The 18,181-nt window shown below is 38.1% G+C and overlaps 1 protein-coding gene across 1 annotated transcript in view; it reads right to left on the reverse strand.

The window, feature by feature from the left end:
* Positions 1–258: 258 nt before the first annotated feature.
* Positions 259–18,181, reverse strand: part of PREP (prolyl endopeptidase) — a 115,077-nt gene continuing 97,154 nt past the window's right edge. The window contains exons 11-15 of the mRNA XM_068937916.1: positions 18,025–18,161; positions 11,798–11,892; positions 8,677–8,808; positions 3,331–3,487; positions 259–926 (exon numbers count right to left, since the gene is read on the reverse strand). Coding sequence (XP_068794017.1) covers positions 632–926; positions 3,331–3,487; positions 8,677–8,808; positions 11,798–11,892; positions 18,025–18,161 — 816 coding nt within the window. The 3' untranslated portion in view covers positions 259–631. The remainder of the gene's footprint in view (positions 927–3,330; positions 3,488–8,676; positions 8,809–11,797; positions 11,893–18,024; positions 18,162–18,181) is intronic.

Consider the following 18,181-nt stretch of genomic DNA (forward strand, 5'->3'; position numbering starts at 1 on the left):
CTATTCTATGTGGAAATAAATGAAGGAAAATTGGGGACATTTGGAAGCCTCTTTGGAAAGAAAAAACAATTTAGCAACATCATTATTACAGACGGTAATATACTGTCATGAACAACATGAAATATAAGCTTTTCAATAGTGTTTGACTTAATTACCCAGATTACCTGCTCTTCAGTATTTCATGCTTATCACTGAACCTTTTCAATTTACATTCTTAAATAAATTACTGTGTAAATAAAAGTATGCTCAGAGTACGGGGACAGTACTTACATTTAATTACAGATGATCTGGATATGTTTATAGGTGCAAAATACATTAAAATTGCTTACATGAAATAAGCCCAACTAGCACTAAACTCTGGAATCTAACTGTTCACAACAGCACTGACAGTAGCTCAGCTATTTATTTGAACATGCTATTTAAAATGTACTTTGGAACGCAGTAGAAAAGAAATTCAAAGAAACGCTAAAAAGAGGGAAGCACAGAAGATCAAAACTCCATAGCAGATTGGATCAATAAAATATGAAACTGCAGTTCTTAAATGTAAGTACTACACCACGTAGTAGTCTGGTTGGTCTTAAATGGTGTTAAAGCCCTTGTTTTCTAAAAGAGACTGTAACAAGCATTTTGCCTATTCAATCCAATCAAGATTTAGGCATCGCGCTATAAAAGCAAACATATCTGACACTTCTTCTATAACTTTAGCAGTTGGCTTTCCTGCTCCATGCCCAGCCTTCGTGTCAACATGGATGAGAAGCGGATTGGTTTGTTTACGGCTTCGGCCCACAACATATTGCAGAGTAGCAATAAACTTCAGTGAATGTAGAGGGACCACACGATCATCGTGGTCTGCTGTAAGAAGCAGTGTAGAGGGATACTGGATGCCATCTTCTTCTGGTAGCTTGATATTGTGAAGTGGAGAGTACCTGAGAAGAGCACACAAATATTCACATATTTTTTCCTCAAGGCCCAACCAGAAGGGCATCTCATATTGAAATCACTACAGTGGCATTTGATAGCACTCAGAATATCACAATTCTCAGTTGCAAAAATCAGTATTGCACTACTGGCAACTGATGTATAATAGTGGCTACAGTTCTCTGGCTCTCAAACATGAAGCAAGTACATTTCTCTAATTTTGGAGGCATACGCAGACATCTCACAGCAATACCAAAAATATCAGGAATGGATATCAGGTAAACCTACAGCACAAGCTGTGAAGTTCACTGCAGGATCCATCGTGCTGGAAACAGGGAAATGAGACATTTTCCCAGCATATATACATAGCCCAGGTCTGCATGTGCATGGCTTTTTTTTGCATGCAAATTTGGATACAGTCTCTGATGGTAAGCTGCAAGTGGCGTACAGTTTTTAAATTCGGTCCCTCCAATCTTCAGACCCCGTTTGAACATAGATGCACTCCGAGGGAATACCATGTAGGAAACTGAGAGGAGAACTGTAAATTTTCCTGCCTTCAACGGATAACTTTGATTCATATTTCTTGAACAATGGATGACCTAACTTACAAAATCTGTTTTCCCTGCAGGAAAATTTACATCTCTTCACTACTGCAACATAACATAAAAGATGCATCTATAGATCTCAGAACAAATACTTTCTGGCATTAGAAATGAATCTAATAGTAAGTCTTAAAGAATTCTACCTAACAATTTCATATATCACTCAGGCAAAGCAACACCTAGAAAGAATGCTGCATTCCTAAAAGCAAGAGTAGGATATTATTTTTTTCCTATCTCATGACAGGAAATACAGAAGGGAATTTCGCTTTATTTTTTAAATTAACTTCACATTTGGAGGAGTATCCACTAAGTAAATCCAAATTATTTTTATGAAAATGTGACAATATTTGAATGTTTAACCTAACAGATTTCTAACTTCCTTATTTTCATCTAAGGAACAATGAGAATTTGCAGCGCTATGACTGTTTTGAAAAAAGTTAAATAATGGTCAGTACAGGGCACTCTATTTTTAGCATATTTGCAATGACAGGATCTAAACAACATTATACAGTATCTTGCTACATTTGACAAGAAATTGCCAGTTGTTTAACAGGAGGCAAAGCAGCTTAAACAAATTTTCCCATCTGGAAAAAAAGAGATAGTTCAGCCATTACCATAAAAGTTTTTAAAACTGCATACTGAGATTTTGAGAGAGCTACAGTGAGCGTGTGCATAAGCAGGTATAAGGTGACTCCCTTCTACAGAAGCATTTTTCCTACTCACAGAATAAATTTACAGCTGTGCTTCTACTTCTCCACTTGAGAATATCTGAATTCACATATGGGCAGGGAAGTTTCACTGCCCAAAATTATGAAGATCATTTGGATTAATTTTGTAACAGTTAATCTTTTTTGGAAAGCTATTAACAAAAGGTGAATTATAAAATTTGTTAACTGTTCTGTGCATTATATTTATTTACAAAATTGTGTTTTCAACTGAAAGCTTAAGCTGGACAAATGGAGGTCTAGAAACAATCTAATTACAATGGGCTTAACTGATCATCTAGTATTTGGACCTGACATTGATTTTTTTAAAAATAAATGCTTTAGATCAAGTTTGACCTCAGTGTACCTGTAGCACATCTATTTTTTAGTATCTAAATACTAAGTTAGGAAGTTAGAAATCCACTAGGCTAAACCAGTCAAATTGTTTAGTATGTTTGAGGCATTCTCCTGTAATATCAATCTTCATTATTAAAGGAATATAAAAGTAGTAATAGGAGATGAGGTGCTGGAAAAAAATTTGAAATGATGGCACTTATTCTAACACATTCATTATTAGCCTTATCCAATGTGCAGCCCATTTCTGTTCTCACACAGCTCGCTCTCTGTTTTCTTATTTTTTTTAAAGAATATTTCCAGGCCCCTCAGCAAGAAGTTAAGAACTTAATTAACATCCTGTTGTGGTCTACTCCCAATCAATTCACATAAATAAATCCTATCCACATTGTGTAATGCAATTCACAGTGGTGATCGTCTCTCCCCCACCGCAAAAAAATACAATTTGTGTAGTGGTTCACTTGAGAGTATTCTGTTTTGACAGCCTCCCAAAAAAAGGAGTCATAATACAGAAAAGAAAGTTGTTCCTAAGCTGTTAAACAGTAGAACATAAGTCTTTGAAAACATGACCAGCTGACTCAATGGGGTTTTTGCATCTTCCATGCAAAACTGACTTGTAAAGAAATTCTGAACCCTCCCAACCCCGTGTGAGAAAGGATAATGTAATTCTTAGAATAGCTATTTATTATAACTTACAACTATCAAGCAGACTATGCGTTTTAACAACCAAAAAAATAGCGAAAGGCACTTACTTGCAAAGCCATTCAAACTGCTCTTTACAGTCAGAGCAACCGTAGTCAGTAGTCCAAGCATGACCGATCGTGTACTTGTGGAACTTGAGCATATCCATCACTCCCACTTGGGCAATAGCACAACCAAACAGGTCAGGGCGCTGATTAGCACAGGCAGCTTCAACAGGGAAACAACTCGATTAGTATTCATATTGAAAAGCACGAAGCTCAGTAGTGAAAGGTCCACTGCCAGCAAACTCATGCCAGCCCAACGTTCATAAAGCTGCTTCTTATAAACTGTTTTTTACAAAACATGTAAAATTGTCAAATTAAAACAATTCCCATATAATGTCCGAAGCTAAAAACTTGAGCATAAAACGTTTGACATAAAACTAATTGCACTTAAAGACTTGCAACGAATATGAAGTCAAATAGACTTTGAAGCAAAACTGAAAGCAACACACAAACAGATAAAAACTGTAACTCCCAAAGATGGTATTTTCAAAACAGCGTAAGAGTTACTTCCCTGATCACCAGGCACCAAACACACAGCACTTTGCAAGCTGCCTTCCAAACTAGCATACTGGGTTTAAAGGAGATAAGCACTTTTTAAAAGTCTACTGTGTTAAATACGTGAGCTTTTGGGCTAATGAATTAATGTTTCTCAACTGTTTACTTTCTTAACTTCTAATATTAGTATCAAGAAAGAAAAGGGCATTAAGGTGCAATAAATCTCCATTTGAGATGAAAGTTTTCTTCTATAATTACTATGTAAATCCAAATGTTTTTTCAGATCTTTTCTAGTCAAAGAGGTCTGATAAAAAAACTATTACAAAATCAGAGGAATAACCTCTCATTTTAATAAAGCAAATCATAGAATTGTTGTATTTTCTTCTCTTAGTATTTCCATCTGCCTTATCTACTGAAGGGGTAATTGCTTTAAGAGTAATGTTTGCCTCATATTGTAAAAATAACCACGTATGCCCATCTAGCGCAGTGTTCAATTTACAAGGCAGCTACTGGCAGATGCTTTCGGAAAAAGTGTAACAAAGAAAGCAAATACTGAGTGATATTTCCTGCACGTTGCCACATTTGTGCAACTAGTTGTTTAGATTTTCCCTGAGCTGGAGATTATCTCCAGCCATCCTGTTAAACGGCCATCAAAGCACACACCCTCCATAAATGTGCATCTTCCCTTTCTTAATGCTTATTCATCTAGCCTTCATGATATCCTGTGGCAATTAGTTCTTCGATTCCAATTTCTGTTGTTTAATTTAAATCTGTTGCCTTACGATTTTACAAATTCCCCTAGTTGTTGTAGCACGAGAAAAAAAACGAATAATCATTCTTCATTTACCTTTCTCATTCTATCATCAGTTATTAGCAATTCCCCAGATTGGTTAACTCTTTCCCAAGCTGAGACTTGCAGTTTATTTGTTTGTCTTCAAAGGGAAGTTATTTCATGTCTCTGATCCTTCCTGTCATCTTCTCTTTATCTTTTCCTGTTTTACTATAACTTTTTTGAAAGTGGAAACTAGAGCGCCATGAACAATATTCGAGATATCCATGGATTTTAAATAGAGGCTTAAATGTATTATTTGCTTTTAGTGTTTATTACCTTCCTAATCATATTTACTATTCTATCACTGAGCAAGGCAATGAGATTTTCAGATAACTTCCACAATGAATCCCAGAATCCCTTTCTCAATTCAGAGCCCATCGCTACGCATCCACACCTAGGTAAATGCTTTCACAGATTCTCTATTCTTCTGATTCTCCTATCTTTTCACTGTGAAAATGGATAATTTATTCCCACTCTTTGCTTCCTGCTAACCAGGATATAGCCACATGAGCTTCCTTCCAGCTCAGAAAGAACTTTCCTGCGTAGCTTTGTATGAGGGACCTTGTCAAAAAACTTTCAGAAATGCAAGAATAATTCCTCAGCTAGATCACTGTTACAAGTACCATACTCTCCGATTCCTCCAAACAGTTCTAATAGATTTGCAAGTCATAATGTCAGTCTGCAAGATTCTTCCTTACGTGTGCCAGCTATTACTTATTGGTTTCAGTTTGTCTGCCCATCAGAGAAGCCAGATTTACTGATCTGCACTTTGTGGATCACTGTGAACTGTTTTAAAAATTGGCATTGCACTTGTCCCCTTCTGTTCCTCAGATATTCAGGCTTAGTAGTCCGCAATTTCATACTGGAGTGCATTTAGGATCTTGTGTGTGCACCAGCTGGTCCTGGCAACACAGTACTTTTCATCTGATTGATATATTCTAAAACCTCTTCAACTGATGCTTCAGCTTGAGTCAGCTCCTCAGAGCATTCCCCATAAGGAGAGACTCTGGTGTAGGGAACTCCCCAAGCTCCTCAGGAGGGAACATCAATACATATAAACCATTTAGTTCTTCTGCTCTGCCATTATTTGTCTTTAGTGCTCCTTTTACACCTCACTAATCTATAAGACCCACAGACTCTCTGGCCAACTTCCTGCTTCTGATGTGCATAAACAGTTTTTATTGCTAATCTTTATGCTGCTGGCAATTTGCTAATCGATCTTCTGTGGCCTGTTAGTCCCTGTCAGAGTTTATGCTCTGTCCTATTTCTTCACTTGAATGTGCTTCCTGTTTTTTTCGAAGGATGTTTTGTTTTACATCCGGTCACCTGATATACAACTATGCTGATTTTTCCTAGGTCGTTTCTGAGTCATTTTCATAAGGAATATACACATACGGGGTCTTCCATAGCTACCACCTAAAAGCACTTTATCCTTTTAACTGAACCTTTTGATTAGATCCCTCCTTTTCATGTTATTTCCGTTCTTGAACATAAATGTTACTCTGGTAAGGCAAAAAAGCTGAAACAACTATTTTAACATTGAATTTTAGCATTCTTTATTACAGAGTGCATCTTCAAGACTTGAACCATGTGTTGCTCAGGACTATACCAGAATTGCTGTGTCTAGTTCTCTGAACAGTTACTTCAGTAAGAAATTACTTATGGAGACACTTAACAGTTCTCATTGCATCCCCTTAATTAACCACAATAATTAACTATACGCATTAATAAACTGCAACTTGATACGACAATTTCTTCATGAGTTTTACCCTCTACACATATTTTGCATTTTTTTTTTTTTTAAACACAAATTCATTACGAAGATAAGATTTGAAAACCTCAGAACCGTTTGCCTAAGCAAACAGAAGAGGTCAAACTGCATTTGCATGAAGGAGGCTTTCACCTCACAGCTGTGCTGCCCTACTGAGCTTTAGGATCCCACTCTGCAGGACAAGGAAGTCTTGTTTTGCAGTTGAATGAACCAGGAGATCAGAGCTCTGCACTCCTCAGAGTCACCTCCTGTTAATTAGACTAAAAGGAAACAGTATTTTGGAAGAATGACAATACTCTTCCTTGTCAGTGTTTTTTCTTCAATAAGTGTAGAGTAAGAAAATCTGGCACTGGGTCATTACATCTAAAGCATCAGTAACACTCTCTAGTGTGATATGAACAGCTACTCACTCTTGAGAATTTAGTTCTGCTTTGAAGAAAAATTACTTATAAACATTTCCAATATTCACTTAGTTTTACGCAGTCAAGCAAAACCCTTACGTGGCTCATGAAGAATGAGGAAACCCAGCTGGATTGCAGTCAATCTGCAATCGCAATGGAAATTTTCTAACAACAGATTTTTTCACAGCAGTGAGGTCTAGATTCATCTCACCTGTTTTGTACCGGAATGAGCTGCTCTCTGCAGATGCCACTTGCTTTCCCTTACCTAAAGGAGCTCAGCTGACTAGTTCAGGCAGACACACAACTTTTCTGATGATAAGTTGGGCAGGACAAATCCCATCCTGACTGAAACTAAAGCCCAGGTAACCATAAAACACTGTTTTCAGAAGCTACGTAACAACTGCATTGCAGTTGAAAGTTTAACTGAATTTTCAAGTAGATTTTTATGCCCACATAGAACAGACTTGTTCCATGCTTGCACTCACAGTGATATGCAGACCCTTTAACCCTTTATATATTCAACCATTTCTATTTGTGCACTTACTTACAAATAACTCTTGCCATCTCCAACTGAGCAGCATATATGCAGTAAGCCAAAATAAAACTTTACACGTACTCTAAGACGTTAATAATCTTTAATACATTTCTTTTCTTTAAATAAAAATGGAAGAACGGCCAAGCTGGCTCAGAGAAAATATCTGTTTAGCTCCAAATCCTGTTTCCTATACTAGATGCTAGTTCATGTCAAAAAAAAAAAAAAAAAAAAAAAGGCCAGTAGTCAAGAGTAGATAATTACAGTATAAAAAAAAGAGCATCCACAGGGTGAGCCTAGTAAATCTGCTCATTTTTTATAAATCAGTGATTTGTAAACTTTAAATATGCTTTTCTTCCTCTCACTTCATGAGCTTGACTCCGTCACACCGTCACATGCTTTTCATACTGTTTTAAACAAATCCAAACAAACTCAAATATCATTCATTGTATTTCCCTCTTTCAAGACTGAATAAACTCCCTCACCCCACTGTTTCTTCTTCTACCTTCAGAGAGAGGGATTTAGTCAGAGACAAATTTTGTAGCTCTGTAAATGCTGGTTAGACTATGAGACCTTTTTGTGAAAAGTTTTTCTGTTTAAGAAGAGGCTATTATTTTCCAGGAATTTAGGAACAGACCAGCGAATAATATGTGAATATGATGCATCTGTGACAATGCAACAAAGTTCATGGCTGTTTCAAGTAGCTGCACTTACTATTTTGCATTTCTCACCGGACACATTCATGGTTTTATTTGTAATCATGTTTTAACTCTACAAATGAAATTAGCGTCAAATTATTACTTATCCCTGTACAAAGGTCTTAAATGCTGAACTGTCATGTTTTCATTTTCCCTCTATGAATGAGAATGGGTAACTACAGAAAGACTGACTGAGAAGGTCTGATGAAGGACTCCAGAACGTGGGGCTCTGCCTTACACAACAGACCACAGAATGTCTCCTTGTGCTATATAAAAGATTTCTGGTTATTCAATTATTTTTTTAATCTTTAAGAAAGAAAAAGTAAAAACAATTTTTTTAAAAAGCATTCTTAACTATTGTGTGACTAACACAGGGTTAGCTCTAGCACACAAACCAGGACAGTAAACAGTCAGCATTTGCTAGAAACCGCAATATCCCAGTGCAAACAGCAAATACAAACAGCATATACAAGCAGCAAATAAAGTAAAACTGTATAACATTTGGTTTATATTAATGCAATGACATTCTGGCAACTTTTGGAAAGAGGATCTCATACATCCCTTGCCTGGTTACTTTGATAAACTCCAGCACCAAACCTAGGAAACGTACAAGAAGTTCTTACCCACTAAGAGGCCCCCATTTGAGCCTCCATTAATAGTCAGCTTCCTTGGAGATGTGTAGCCCTCTTTGATAAGGTACTTGGCAGCACACTGGAAGTCATCAAAGCAATTTTGTTTGTTGGCCAAGATACCACCTAGTACACAAATAAAACAAATCAGTTGATTCCATAAAATCCATTTGAGACCGTCTCTTCAGACAGACATGTGTGCAGAAATACCTGGGAACAATTCCAGTTTCATGAACATTTTAATAATTGATGCAGCTGAGAACAACAGCAAAATGAGATCCTTTCAACACAAAGAGTCTTAAGATGGTTCTGTCGATAGCTCTAATGCTTTCAGAAAGTCTGAATAATACATACCTATATTGTGGAGTGAGTGCCAGATAACGTTCCTAACCAGTAAAATTTCAGCTAAAAGCTTTGCATTGCAAAATATATACAAAATGACCACAGGCACTCCACTGGAGGCTTGATCTAATGGGACTTAACAGCATTAAATTCGGTGATGGTTTCTTAAGACAAGAAAGCTTCACATTTTCTTCTGTATAAAATAAGTGCTTACAATTTCCTGGCCATAGGATGTGTGGGTGGTAATTTACCTTTTTCTATCATTTGTTTTCAAATTGAATGATATATAGCTGTTGTCAAAAAAGGACTTTAGAGATACATGTTGGTTTTACATTTTATTAACAAACTACTAATGTTGAAACGTTTAAGATGGTGCAATCCTGTTAAACAAAAGTCCAAACACAAGCAGACATAAGAGGAAATAACTCATCATGGAAAGTGTAAGTATAGATGATATAACAGGTAAGATTTCTAGATCTCAAGACAAAAATTCTTTCACAGTAGGATGGGGAAGAGAAAAGATGGTCTTGCCCTAAAATCTTTCTACTATTTGAGCAGAAGATCAATCTAGAGAATTCAGGTGACCAAATCTCACAGTATCACAATCTACCTTCTTTAGAGGCTCGTGTTTGGTAAGAGACTGTAAAAATAGCTTCTCCTCAAAGGTTACATGTTCTACCCCAGACCTCGTATGGTGAGTTCCTTCTCAGGCAATTAAATGCTAGCAAGAAATGGGAATCGGGAAGAAAATCCTGGTGTTCCTGTAGCAAAGCCTGTGGTACAGTTCAGCGTATATGTGTGTGTGCAGACATCTGGGGGAGTAGAACTCAAATCCCTTTCACTTTGTTTAAGAGCTGGGTCTTTACTCCAAGCTGATCGTCTAGGCTCTCACTCCAGGAACCTCCAGGACAATTAACTGCATCTTAAAATGAGAGGCATGAATTATCATCCAGAGGTGTCTCTATTGCCATTGTCCATTCAGTGAACATAAAAACCCAGCTTATACAGAATGCTTCATGTTTAGGTTGCTAAAGTCTCAAACTTTACTTGTACACATCTTCTAGAATTGAGATCAGTAAACTTTTTTTTTTTATTGATACAAATAATTCTCACATTAAAAAAGACTACTGTAAAGAGACATATTGGGAAAATTAAAATATCTTCAAAAGTGTGGCAATAAAAAATAAAAATTGAAGAAGAGAATTGAAGAGAATGGAGAAACTGAAGAGAAAATAAAATTGAAGAGAAATCTTTCTCTTTGCTAAAAGTTTTAGTCTGGGGTAAGGTCAGAATCCTATCTACACAATTAGGTTGCAAATCTAAGTAAACAGACCTCTGTAATTGCTTCTAGAATTAACAAACAACAGATACATATCTAATTATGTAACTGCAATAAAAGACTCAGGTCAAAATTAAACAGGAAATAGGTAGACTAAAGAAGCATTGTCATATTAAGATAAATTTTATTAAAACTTATTACAAACCAACAAGCAAATTAAATTAATGAAGGATGCAAGGATGCTTCGTCCTCAGCAATAATATTCTGTACCCGTGAGCATATGTGGCTTCTATTTATGAAACCATTAGATCTTTAACTCAATTGTGAGGAAATGATCCAGACAAAGGAGTTAGAGCAGATGAAATGGTAATACCAAGCTGTAATGATCTGGGAATCCCATTCTGTTTAATAAAAAGTTATTATGGAGTATTCCCATTGCAAAGTGCTGCATCATAACCACCACTACTCTGGCACATTCACCCTGCTCCAGCAACTTATCCACGAAACTCCAGAAATGTGAGTAAAACATCATCACTTAAATAACGGTGGATGTGTTACTGAGCTGAGTGCGACCCTCTCCAGCTTTTTCCCCTGGTGAAGAGATGTCGAACATCGTCAGCAATAAGGCAAGTCAACAAAGGCAATGAAAGAATCAGAACAAGGACTGGAAGTGGAAAGACTGGAGAGAAATATATCAAAGATGCTAAGCAAAGAGGTGGACAAGATTTTGTGGTGAGTTTCCTTGCAGCATCAATCAGTCTGCTAAAAAAAAAAAAAAAAAAAAAAAGGGAAGATAAAATGCTTGCCTACAGAAAGTTGGACCTCCTAAGATCGTGTGGAGTGGATGACATAGCCTTTTTTTGTAGGATACTATGAGAGTCTAAACAGTCAATGGTGATGACCTGGGGGATCTAGAATTGTGAGGTCAGCTCTCAAAAGCAGAGGACTAGATTTAGGATCTGTAGCCCAAGTACTTAAAGACCTTAACATAGGGCAACGTCTGCATGTAGTTTAGATATCACATTTAAAAGATAAAGCCCTGATGACAAACAGGGAGTTGCAAATATGTGGGGCACAGCTGGATTCTGCCATATGTGCATCTGCAAATAATAAATAAAAGAGGTATGTGAAAACAGCACAGCGCTCCTGTAATATAGAGACATTTTTGGAAAATCACTGAAGATAAATAACCGCATTTTCAAATCCTGAAAGTCCAGGAACTTGATCCTGTTTTGAAAAAATGCAGTAATTTTCTAGGAAAACATTGTATTTGTGCAGAACAGGACTTTTAAAGTAGGCTGCAAAAACTGAAACAATCTAACTCTCAGCTAACACTGGGTGAACTGCAGATTTAATATTATGAGCAAGAAAAAAATGGACTTTCCTACGTGAATTAATACAAGACAAAAGGAGACGCGTGTATGGAAGAGGGAGTGAGAAAACGTCGTCAGCTTCATTGCCTGCAGTTTTGTTCCTGTACTTGGACTGATTTACCTTTGTGCCAAGTCTCTCCATATTCACCACCGCCCCTGATGTTAGCCACCGCTAGAACACCCCCGAGGTGTCGCACAAAAATAAGTCTTGATACACTGAAAAATCAAACAGATAGAGGATTATTTTTGATTTCCAACTGCTTAGACTCTACCATCTTTACAAAAATATTTTGAGGGAAAGATCTATTCCAATATCTACGACAAAATCAGGAATGAAGACCTCCCTTAATGGCAAACCCGAGTAGCCAGGCTTTTTTAATGATGGAACTGAAACCCTCTACAATCTCTGGAGAGGAAACAGCGCTCTTCCACGCTTCTTCCTTTAGTTCTGCACTTCGGAGGCCAGTGGTCCTGCCTAACAAAAGACTCCCAGGACATATTACTGTTCTTTGACCATCTTTGAAGCCTCCAGTGTGGGAAACAAAGCCACGCAGTACAACAGGACTCCTTTCTGTTGCTTTCTGAACTGTTCCTCCTGTCTGTGGTCCTCTGCTTTTTCAGAGAAGGGAAGGTTTAGCCCAAACGAAGAAAGCAAAGAATTAAGACCTAAGATCAGCACTTGATCTTTGTTTATGAGCAGGTGTTTTCAACTTTTGCTGAATGTAATTTTTCTTTGACCTTAATACAACTGTATTTGCAAAGGAAAACTCTCCTTCTGTCACTGGTTTGTGCCAAGTTCTGGTCAATCCCCTTTTCATTTGGTTTCCACTTACATACATTTTTAAATACAAAACAGATCACAAAAGCTTAAATGATAAGTTTTGCCTTCCCTAGTATCTCTAGAACCTAGATGAAAGCTAATGTAATATAGATTTATTTTAAACGTCAGCTCACAAAGGTACCGAAGGTATTATTACCCTTTCAAAAAGGGATTAACGTAATTTAAATTGTATTTAACAATTAAGAAGAAAACTAGATCTCTGATTCATTGAGGCAACAGTGTAACGTAGCAGAAGCTGCAGATGGCAAACCTCACATATGCCGAGGAGAACAGTAAATCATTCAAAATTAAAAAGCTTTCCCCCCCCACCCCCGTCTAGTAGGTAGGTTTAAATTTTTTATCTACTTGAAATCTTTGCTCATGCAAGAAACCACTGCCTGCAGAAATTAATCCTATTCAATCACCAGCGGAAGGGTTGGGCCTTTTTATCTTTAAGTTCCCATACTGATTATCAGAAATGGCTTGAAAGATGCTAGTCTTACAGTGCGTTCATCTGTATGTAGCATCAAAGGAAGAAAATTTTTCATAGCTCCCAAAGCAATCACCTACATACTGTCACATTTTCTTGATAGTACATACTAACGATTAAGGAAACAAAAGAAAAGCGGAAGAATAACTGATAAGAGATTTCTGTATTTTCATAACCCGTCAAAGGAAAAATCTTCTACTTAGGCTGGTTAACAGTAGCCATCAGATAGCTCAGGAGCTTTGCTTCTGTAAAGTCAATTCTGAAGTTTGTCAATGTGAATTGTATTTTTTCTTACATCTCTGAGGTACGCTAATCAGATGCAAGACGGATATTCTAGGTGCACACTGTGCAATGGGTCAGAAAGCATAATTCTGTCAAACTCTAGGAAGGCTAATTTCTACAGCCTAACAGCAGGCTGCCCCAAGAGATTATAGCTTCTTAATTTTTGGTGTATTAGAGCTACAAAACCTCCCAGGATATTCTGCACTACTTTTCACTCTCTCTGTCCCTCACAAAATCAATAGAGAGACTTTTCGGTCCAAACTTCCTTGATCTGCTACTAATCAAAGATAGCAATTATAAGAACTGCAGGTAAGGTATGAATTTATTACCCAAATATATTGGCCAAGGACATTTGAGAAATAAAAACTTCCAAAACAAAGTCCATCCTCTTCTACCATCTGAAAGAAACTGTGTTTACTTGAGGAATCTGCATATTTAACCAGCAAAGCATACATGAGCAACATGAAATCAAACTCTTGAGTTCGTTCTGTCCATGGCCTCCTCTAACAAAGCTGTTACTTTGATGACAATTTTAAGAGAGCCTAAGTGACTTAGAATCTCATAAGATACTTTATTTCAGAAGAGTTCCCAATGCAGTCAAGCACACTAGTTCCCATTTCCCTGAGCAAACACTCTTTCTGCTACACAGACCCTCAGTGGGATTCAGTAACAGTGGATAAACCCCACAGTTTCGTAACAATCATTATACTGCCTGAATTTTAAGTAAGCATACTTAGTTTATCTGTGCTTACTTTCAGCAATGCTACTGGGATTTAGGCAGTTCTGAAAATGACACCCCATCACGTACAGCTAGTAATGTCACTACAAATGGCTATTAATTAAGGGCTAGGCTATGCCAGTTGGGTATGGGCAGCAGCAAAGTGAGGCAGGACCCTAATCAGATCGATGTTTTGAGGTGAATCTGCCAAAAACTTACCGTGAGCTCCCCCAAAGTGTTTTTTAAATCCAAAGGGCCAGGTTTTATCAGAACACAATCTGGACTCATTAACTTTTAAAAAGTGAAAATTCCAAGTGATCAGACAGCAAAAAATGCAAGGTTCATACACAACTCCGCTACTGCCTACTGTGTTCTTCCAGAAGGGTTCTTGCTTCCAGGTTTAATTTCAAGTCAACTTCGTGGCTAAGTCACAGCAAACTGCCCGCTTCCCTCAAATGCCCAGGAAACGCCTTGTTATGTACGGGAAAGTCCAGTTCCCTGCTCCTCCCAAAAGTCTCTACTGCTGCTTTTTCTCATCTGCCCTGTTTTTCCTTCTCTCCTGAGAGCAGGACGAAGAAAAAGAGTAAAGAAAAGGGCAACAGGGTCAGGAAGGAGCCAGTGTGGGGAGGGGAAGATAACTCCTTCCCTGGAGAACTCTTTCCTGACCTTTTCACCCTTTTCTTAAGGAGCATAACGCACAAATCAGGAACAAAGAAAACAGGTGTTGTTTGTCGCATTTTAGAGCAGTATGAGGAGCTGTGCTTCAGGGAGCACAATTTTTCCCCCAAATTACTGATCTGCTGTCAAATATTACAGCTAACGGCTGTAGCTTTCCTCTTGGGAAGAGATGTTGGTTAGCGCATCGGTGGTGGCAAAAAATACTTGAGTCACTGACCTTGGTTGCTTTCTTGGTTCTTGTGGAGCAGGATGCAGCGGTAACAGAGTAACAGACAACAGTGATCTTCCACTCTGCACCAGTGGCTGCTATTTTGCCTGACCTTTCTGTGGGCTTACAGTCTTTCCTGCCCCACATCCTTGCTTAAGGACTTGGTGGAATCTGTCTCTGTAGCAGTAAAATATGATTTCACAGTCTGTTTCACAATCAGCTGTATTTCAGGGTGCATTAGAAATTATTTCTGTGGTACCTACAGAGGCACACACAGAACAATAAAGAGAAACATGTTGGTTCCCGCAGGGTAATTAACAGAATCTGAGGCGTTACTGGTGCATTTTCAGTAGTGTTTCCACAGAAGCCCTGCCAAACCATGGGTGTGAATTCCATCAGTTTTAGCTTGCACTCACTGTGCAGGCTGGATAATTACTGATAGGGCTCTAGTGTGCACTATACTAAAAACACTATCAAATAAGCTATTCGGTCCAGAGGAACACATAAAAAGAGGTATGCTTGCATGCAAAAATAAAGCACTACGGTAACTGCCTTAATGACTCGAGGCTATCATTCACCTTGTAGTTATTTCTGGATTGTCCTAACTGTTGATTTGTTTCTAACACATTCAGGGAAAAAAAGATTTTATTTTCTGTGTTAGCAAATAAATAAAAAGCAACATTAGTTTCTGAATTAAGCAGAAATATGCTTCCCAAGCCAGTGAACCGGCTCATATTAATGGGTACAAAATATGAGCCAGGGAACATTTTACTGACTTGAGGAAATACAGAATCACCGGAAAGGAGAAGTAGAATGCCTTGTGAAAAGTTACAAGAGCTGTAAGTTCAAATAAAAATCAGGACTATTTACCGAGAAAGAGTGTGAGGGCTGGGATTGCTTTTGTTTATTTAAAGATGAGCAGGCTACTGGACTGCTCCGTTGCACTTCAGTAACTATGTCTCAGCTCAGGATCAGGTGAACTGTGTGTCAGGTCCCAGCTTTGACCATCCTGTGGCTCCTTTCCAGCCCTTGTGCCTGTGCGTCTACAGACAATGAAAGAATCGTGGTGTTTGACTGCAGCAGCACTTGGACCTGGGAACTACTTGCGGAGCATTGCAGTGTGTACTCCACAGGGACCCAGTCGAACACCTCCTGAATCTCCGGCCTATTGTAGGTAACAGGGGAGCTGGGAGTTCTGCCTTTCTGGATAACCGCTCTGTTACAATTTCCCTTCCTCGACCTTGCCTGCCTACTTTTGGAATACATTTCCTACCCAAGTATACAAATCTTCGAGTATATTAACCACAAAGATAGATTCCAAGGCTTTGGCTTGGGCAGAAGGGCTGAGAAGGGATATCACAGAGAGAGAACGAGAAGGGAGGTCCAGTCAATCTATGTGTTATTTATGTTGCCAGTGGGACACTGCATTTTGATCTGCAGGTGACTGGTAGTTCTCTGTGTATTTACTTTTAAGGGACTGTTAGAGACTCACGCTCTTATTTTACGACCCGTATTTTACGGTTTCAAGAAACCACTTGCATAGCTTACTGCTTCCTCCTCCCATCTTTCTTTTTGCAGACTATCAGCTGCACTTTCCTGCTGTTTGTATTGGCTCTCATGCTTGTTGGATTCCTGTGAGGGTCAATTTTTGACTTGACAAAATGGCAGGAAGCCACGCTGTCCTTTTTGCTGGGATATTTTTCTGCCATTTTTGTGACTTAAATCAGCATAGCAAAGGTTCCAGCAAGCATTAAGGCCAGTGGAAGGGAAGTGGAAGGAAGGATCATGAGACACCTTTTTCCTCTTTTTGCCAGCAGCCAGCCCTTGTATCCTCCCTGCAGTATGTGAAATTTTATCCTAAATCAATGGATAAATGATACGTACTTTGAAAAAGAAAAAATAGTGTGTTTTATCACAGTTTTCAGCATCGACAATAAACTGTAATAAATCAGTGCTTGAGCCTAATCTAAAAAGGAATTTAAAAACCATTCTGGCTATATAATCGTGTCTCACAAAAACCACAGGAAATTAAAAATGTAGCTTTATAAGGCAGATGAAAACCTTTCAAATAATCATTAGGATGCAGGAAGGGAGGTCCATTATTAGACAAGGTATTTGCTACAGAGGACCGTATACTGTAAACGCTACTTAGAAATATAATCACAGTGCCCTGGAAGAGCAAGTGCTACAAAGGATTTCTTGAAATGTGCTGACTCGAAAGCAAGACTGATAGCGTGCATACTTAATTGACTGGTTTAATAATAGATTATTTTTGTGCTGGTGAGCTGCTCTTCTATACTATTTGAAGAACTCCTCTCCATTCTGTGCTTTGTATTTCTGTCTTCCCATCTTGCCTAGGAGTATTTGCTATATATTAAAGCTCTAAGACAATCAGTGCAACTTTTGGTTAAGTCTATATAAATTCCATTGCTGAGGAAATAAGCCTTTGCTTTTAAGAGATGATCTATTCAATAAAGTTTATGGTTTTTGAGGACTACAAATGCTGTTTTGCACACAGCATTTCCGGTTTACAATACATTGCTTTGTATATACAGAGCCCATATCATACACACTTCAAGACAATCTCATCTTCCCTCTTTACTGATTATATAGGAACACAGTATGATTTTGCTTCTGACTTAATCTCCTCAAAAGTATAGTATTAAAACATAGCTAAATTTTAATTATTCATATAAAAGCAAATATTTAAATTATTTTTAATGTTTAGACATAGGTAATTGTATAACTCAGTAAAAAGCAAACCTCCTATGTTATCAGTTTAGCAGAGGGTTTAAATACCTGTTTAACGTAATAGGGCTATAAGCTTCTCTGCTGAGCTCACTGACAAAGCAGGAAGAGGTTCAGCTGTAATCCAAAGGCTGGGGTGCTCGCTGTGCCTCAGGAGAGCAAGGTTTACATTCCCTTCTCTGACACAGACCTCTTCTGTGACCCCAGGAAAGTCCCTTGAATTCAGAACTAATAAAGCAGATAAAAGATGCCTAAACCCTGATGTACAGTCCTTATGGACCTCATCTTATTTCTAAGAGATCTCAACTGCATTACTCTGCCAGACGCATAGCCTACCCGCTCCTGTCTGTAACAGCAGTTAACACTGGATGTTTCAGAAGAAGGTATTAAGTTACTCTGCTTACCTGTAGCTTGGTGTAATCGAGATGTTGAAGCCTCCATATCCATACAAGAAGGCAGGATGAGAACCATCCAATTTAATTCCTTTCTTGTGAATAATAAACATTGGGATCTTAGTACCATCTTTGCTAGGGTAGAAAACCTAAGACAAGAGAAGTAATC

The sequence above is a fragment of the Struthio camelus genome, chromosome 3, assembly GCF_040807025.1.
Source record: "Struthio camelus isolate bStrCam1 chromosome 3, bStrCam1.hap1, whole genome shotgun sequence".
Taxonomy (NCBI): Eukaryota; Metazoa; Chordata; class Aves; order Struthioniformes; family Struthionidae; genus Struthio; species Struthio camelus.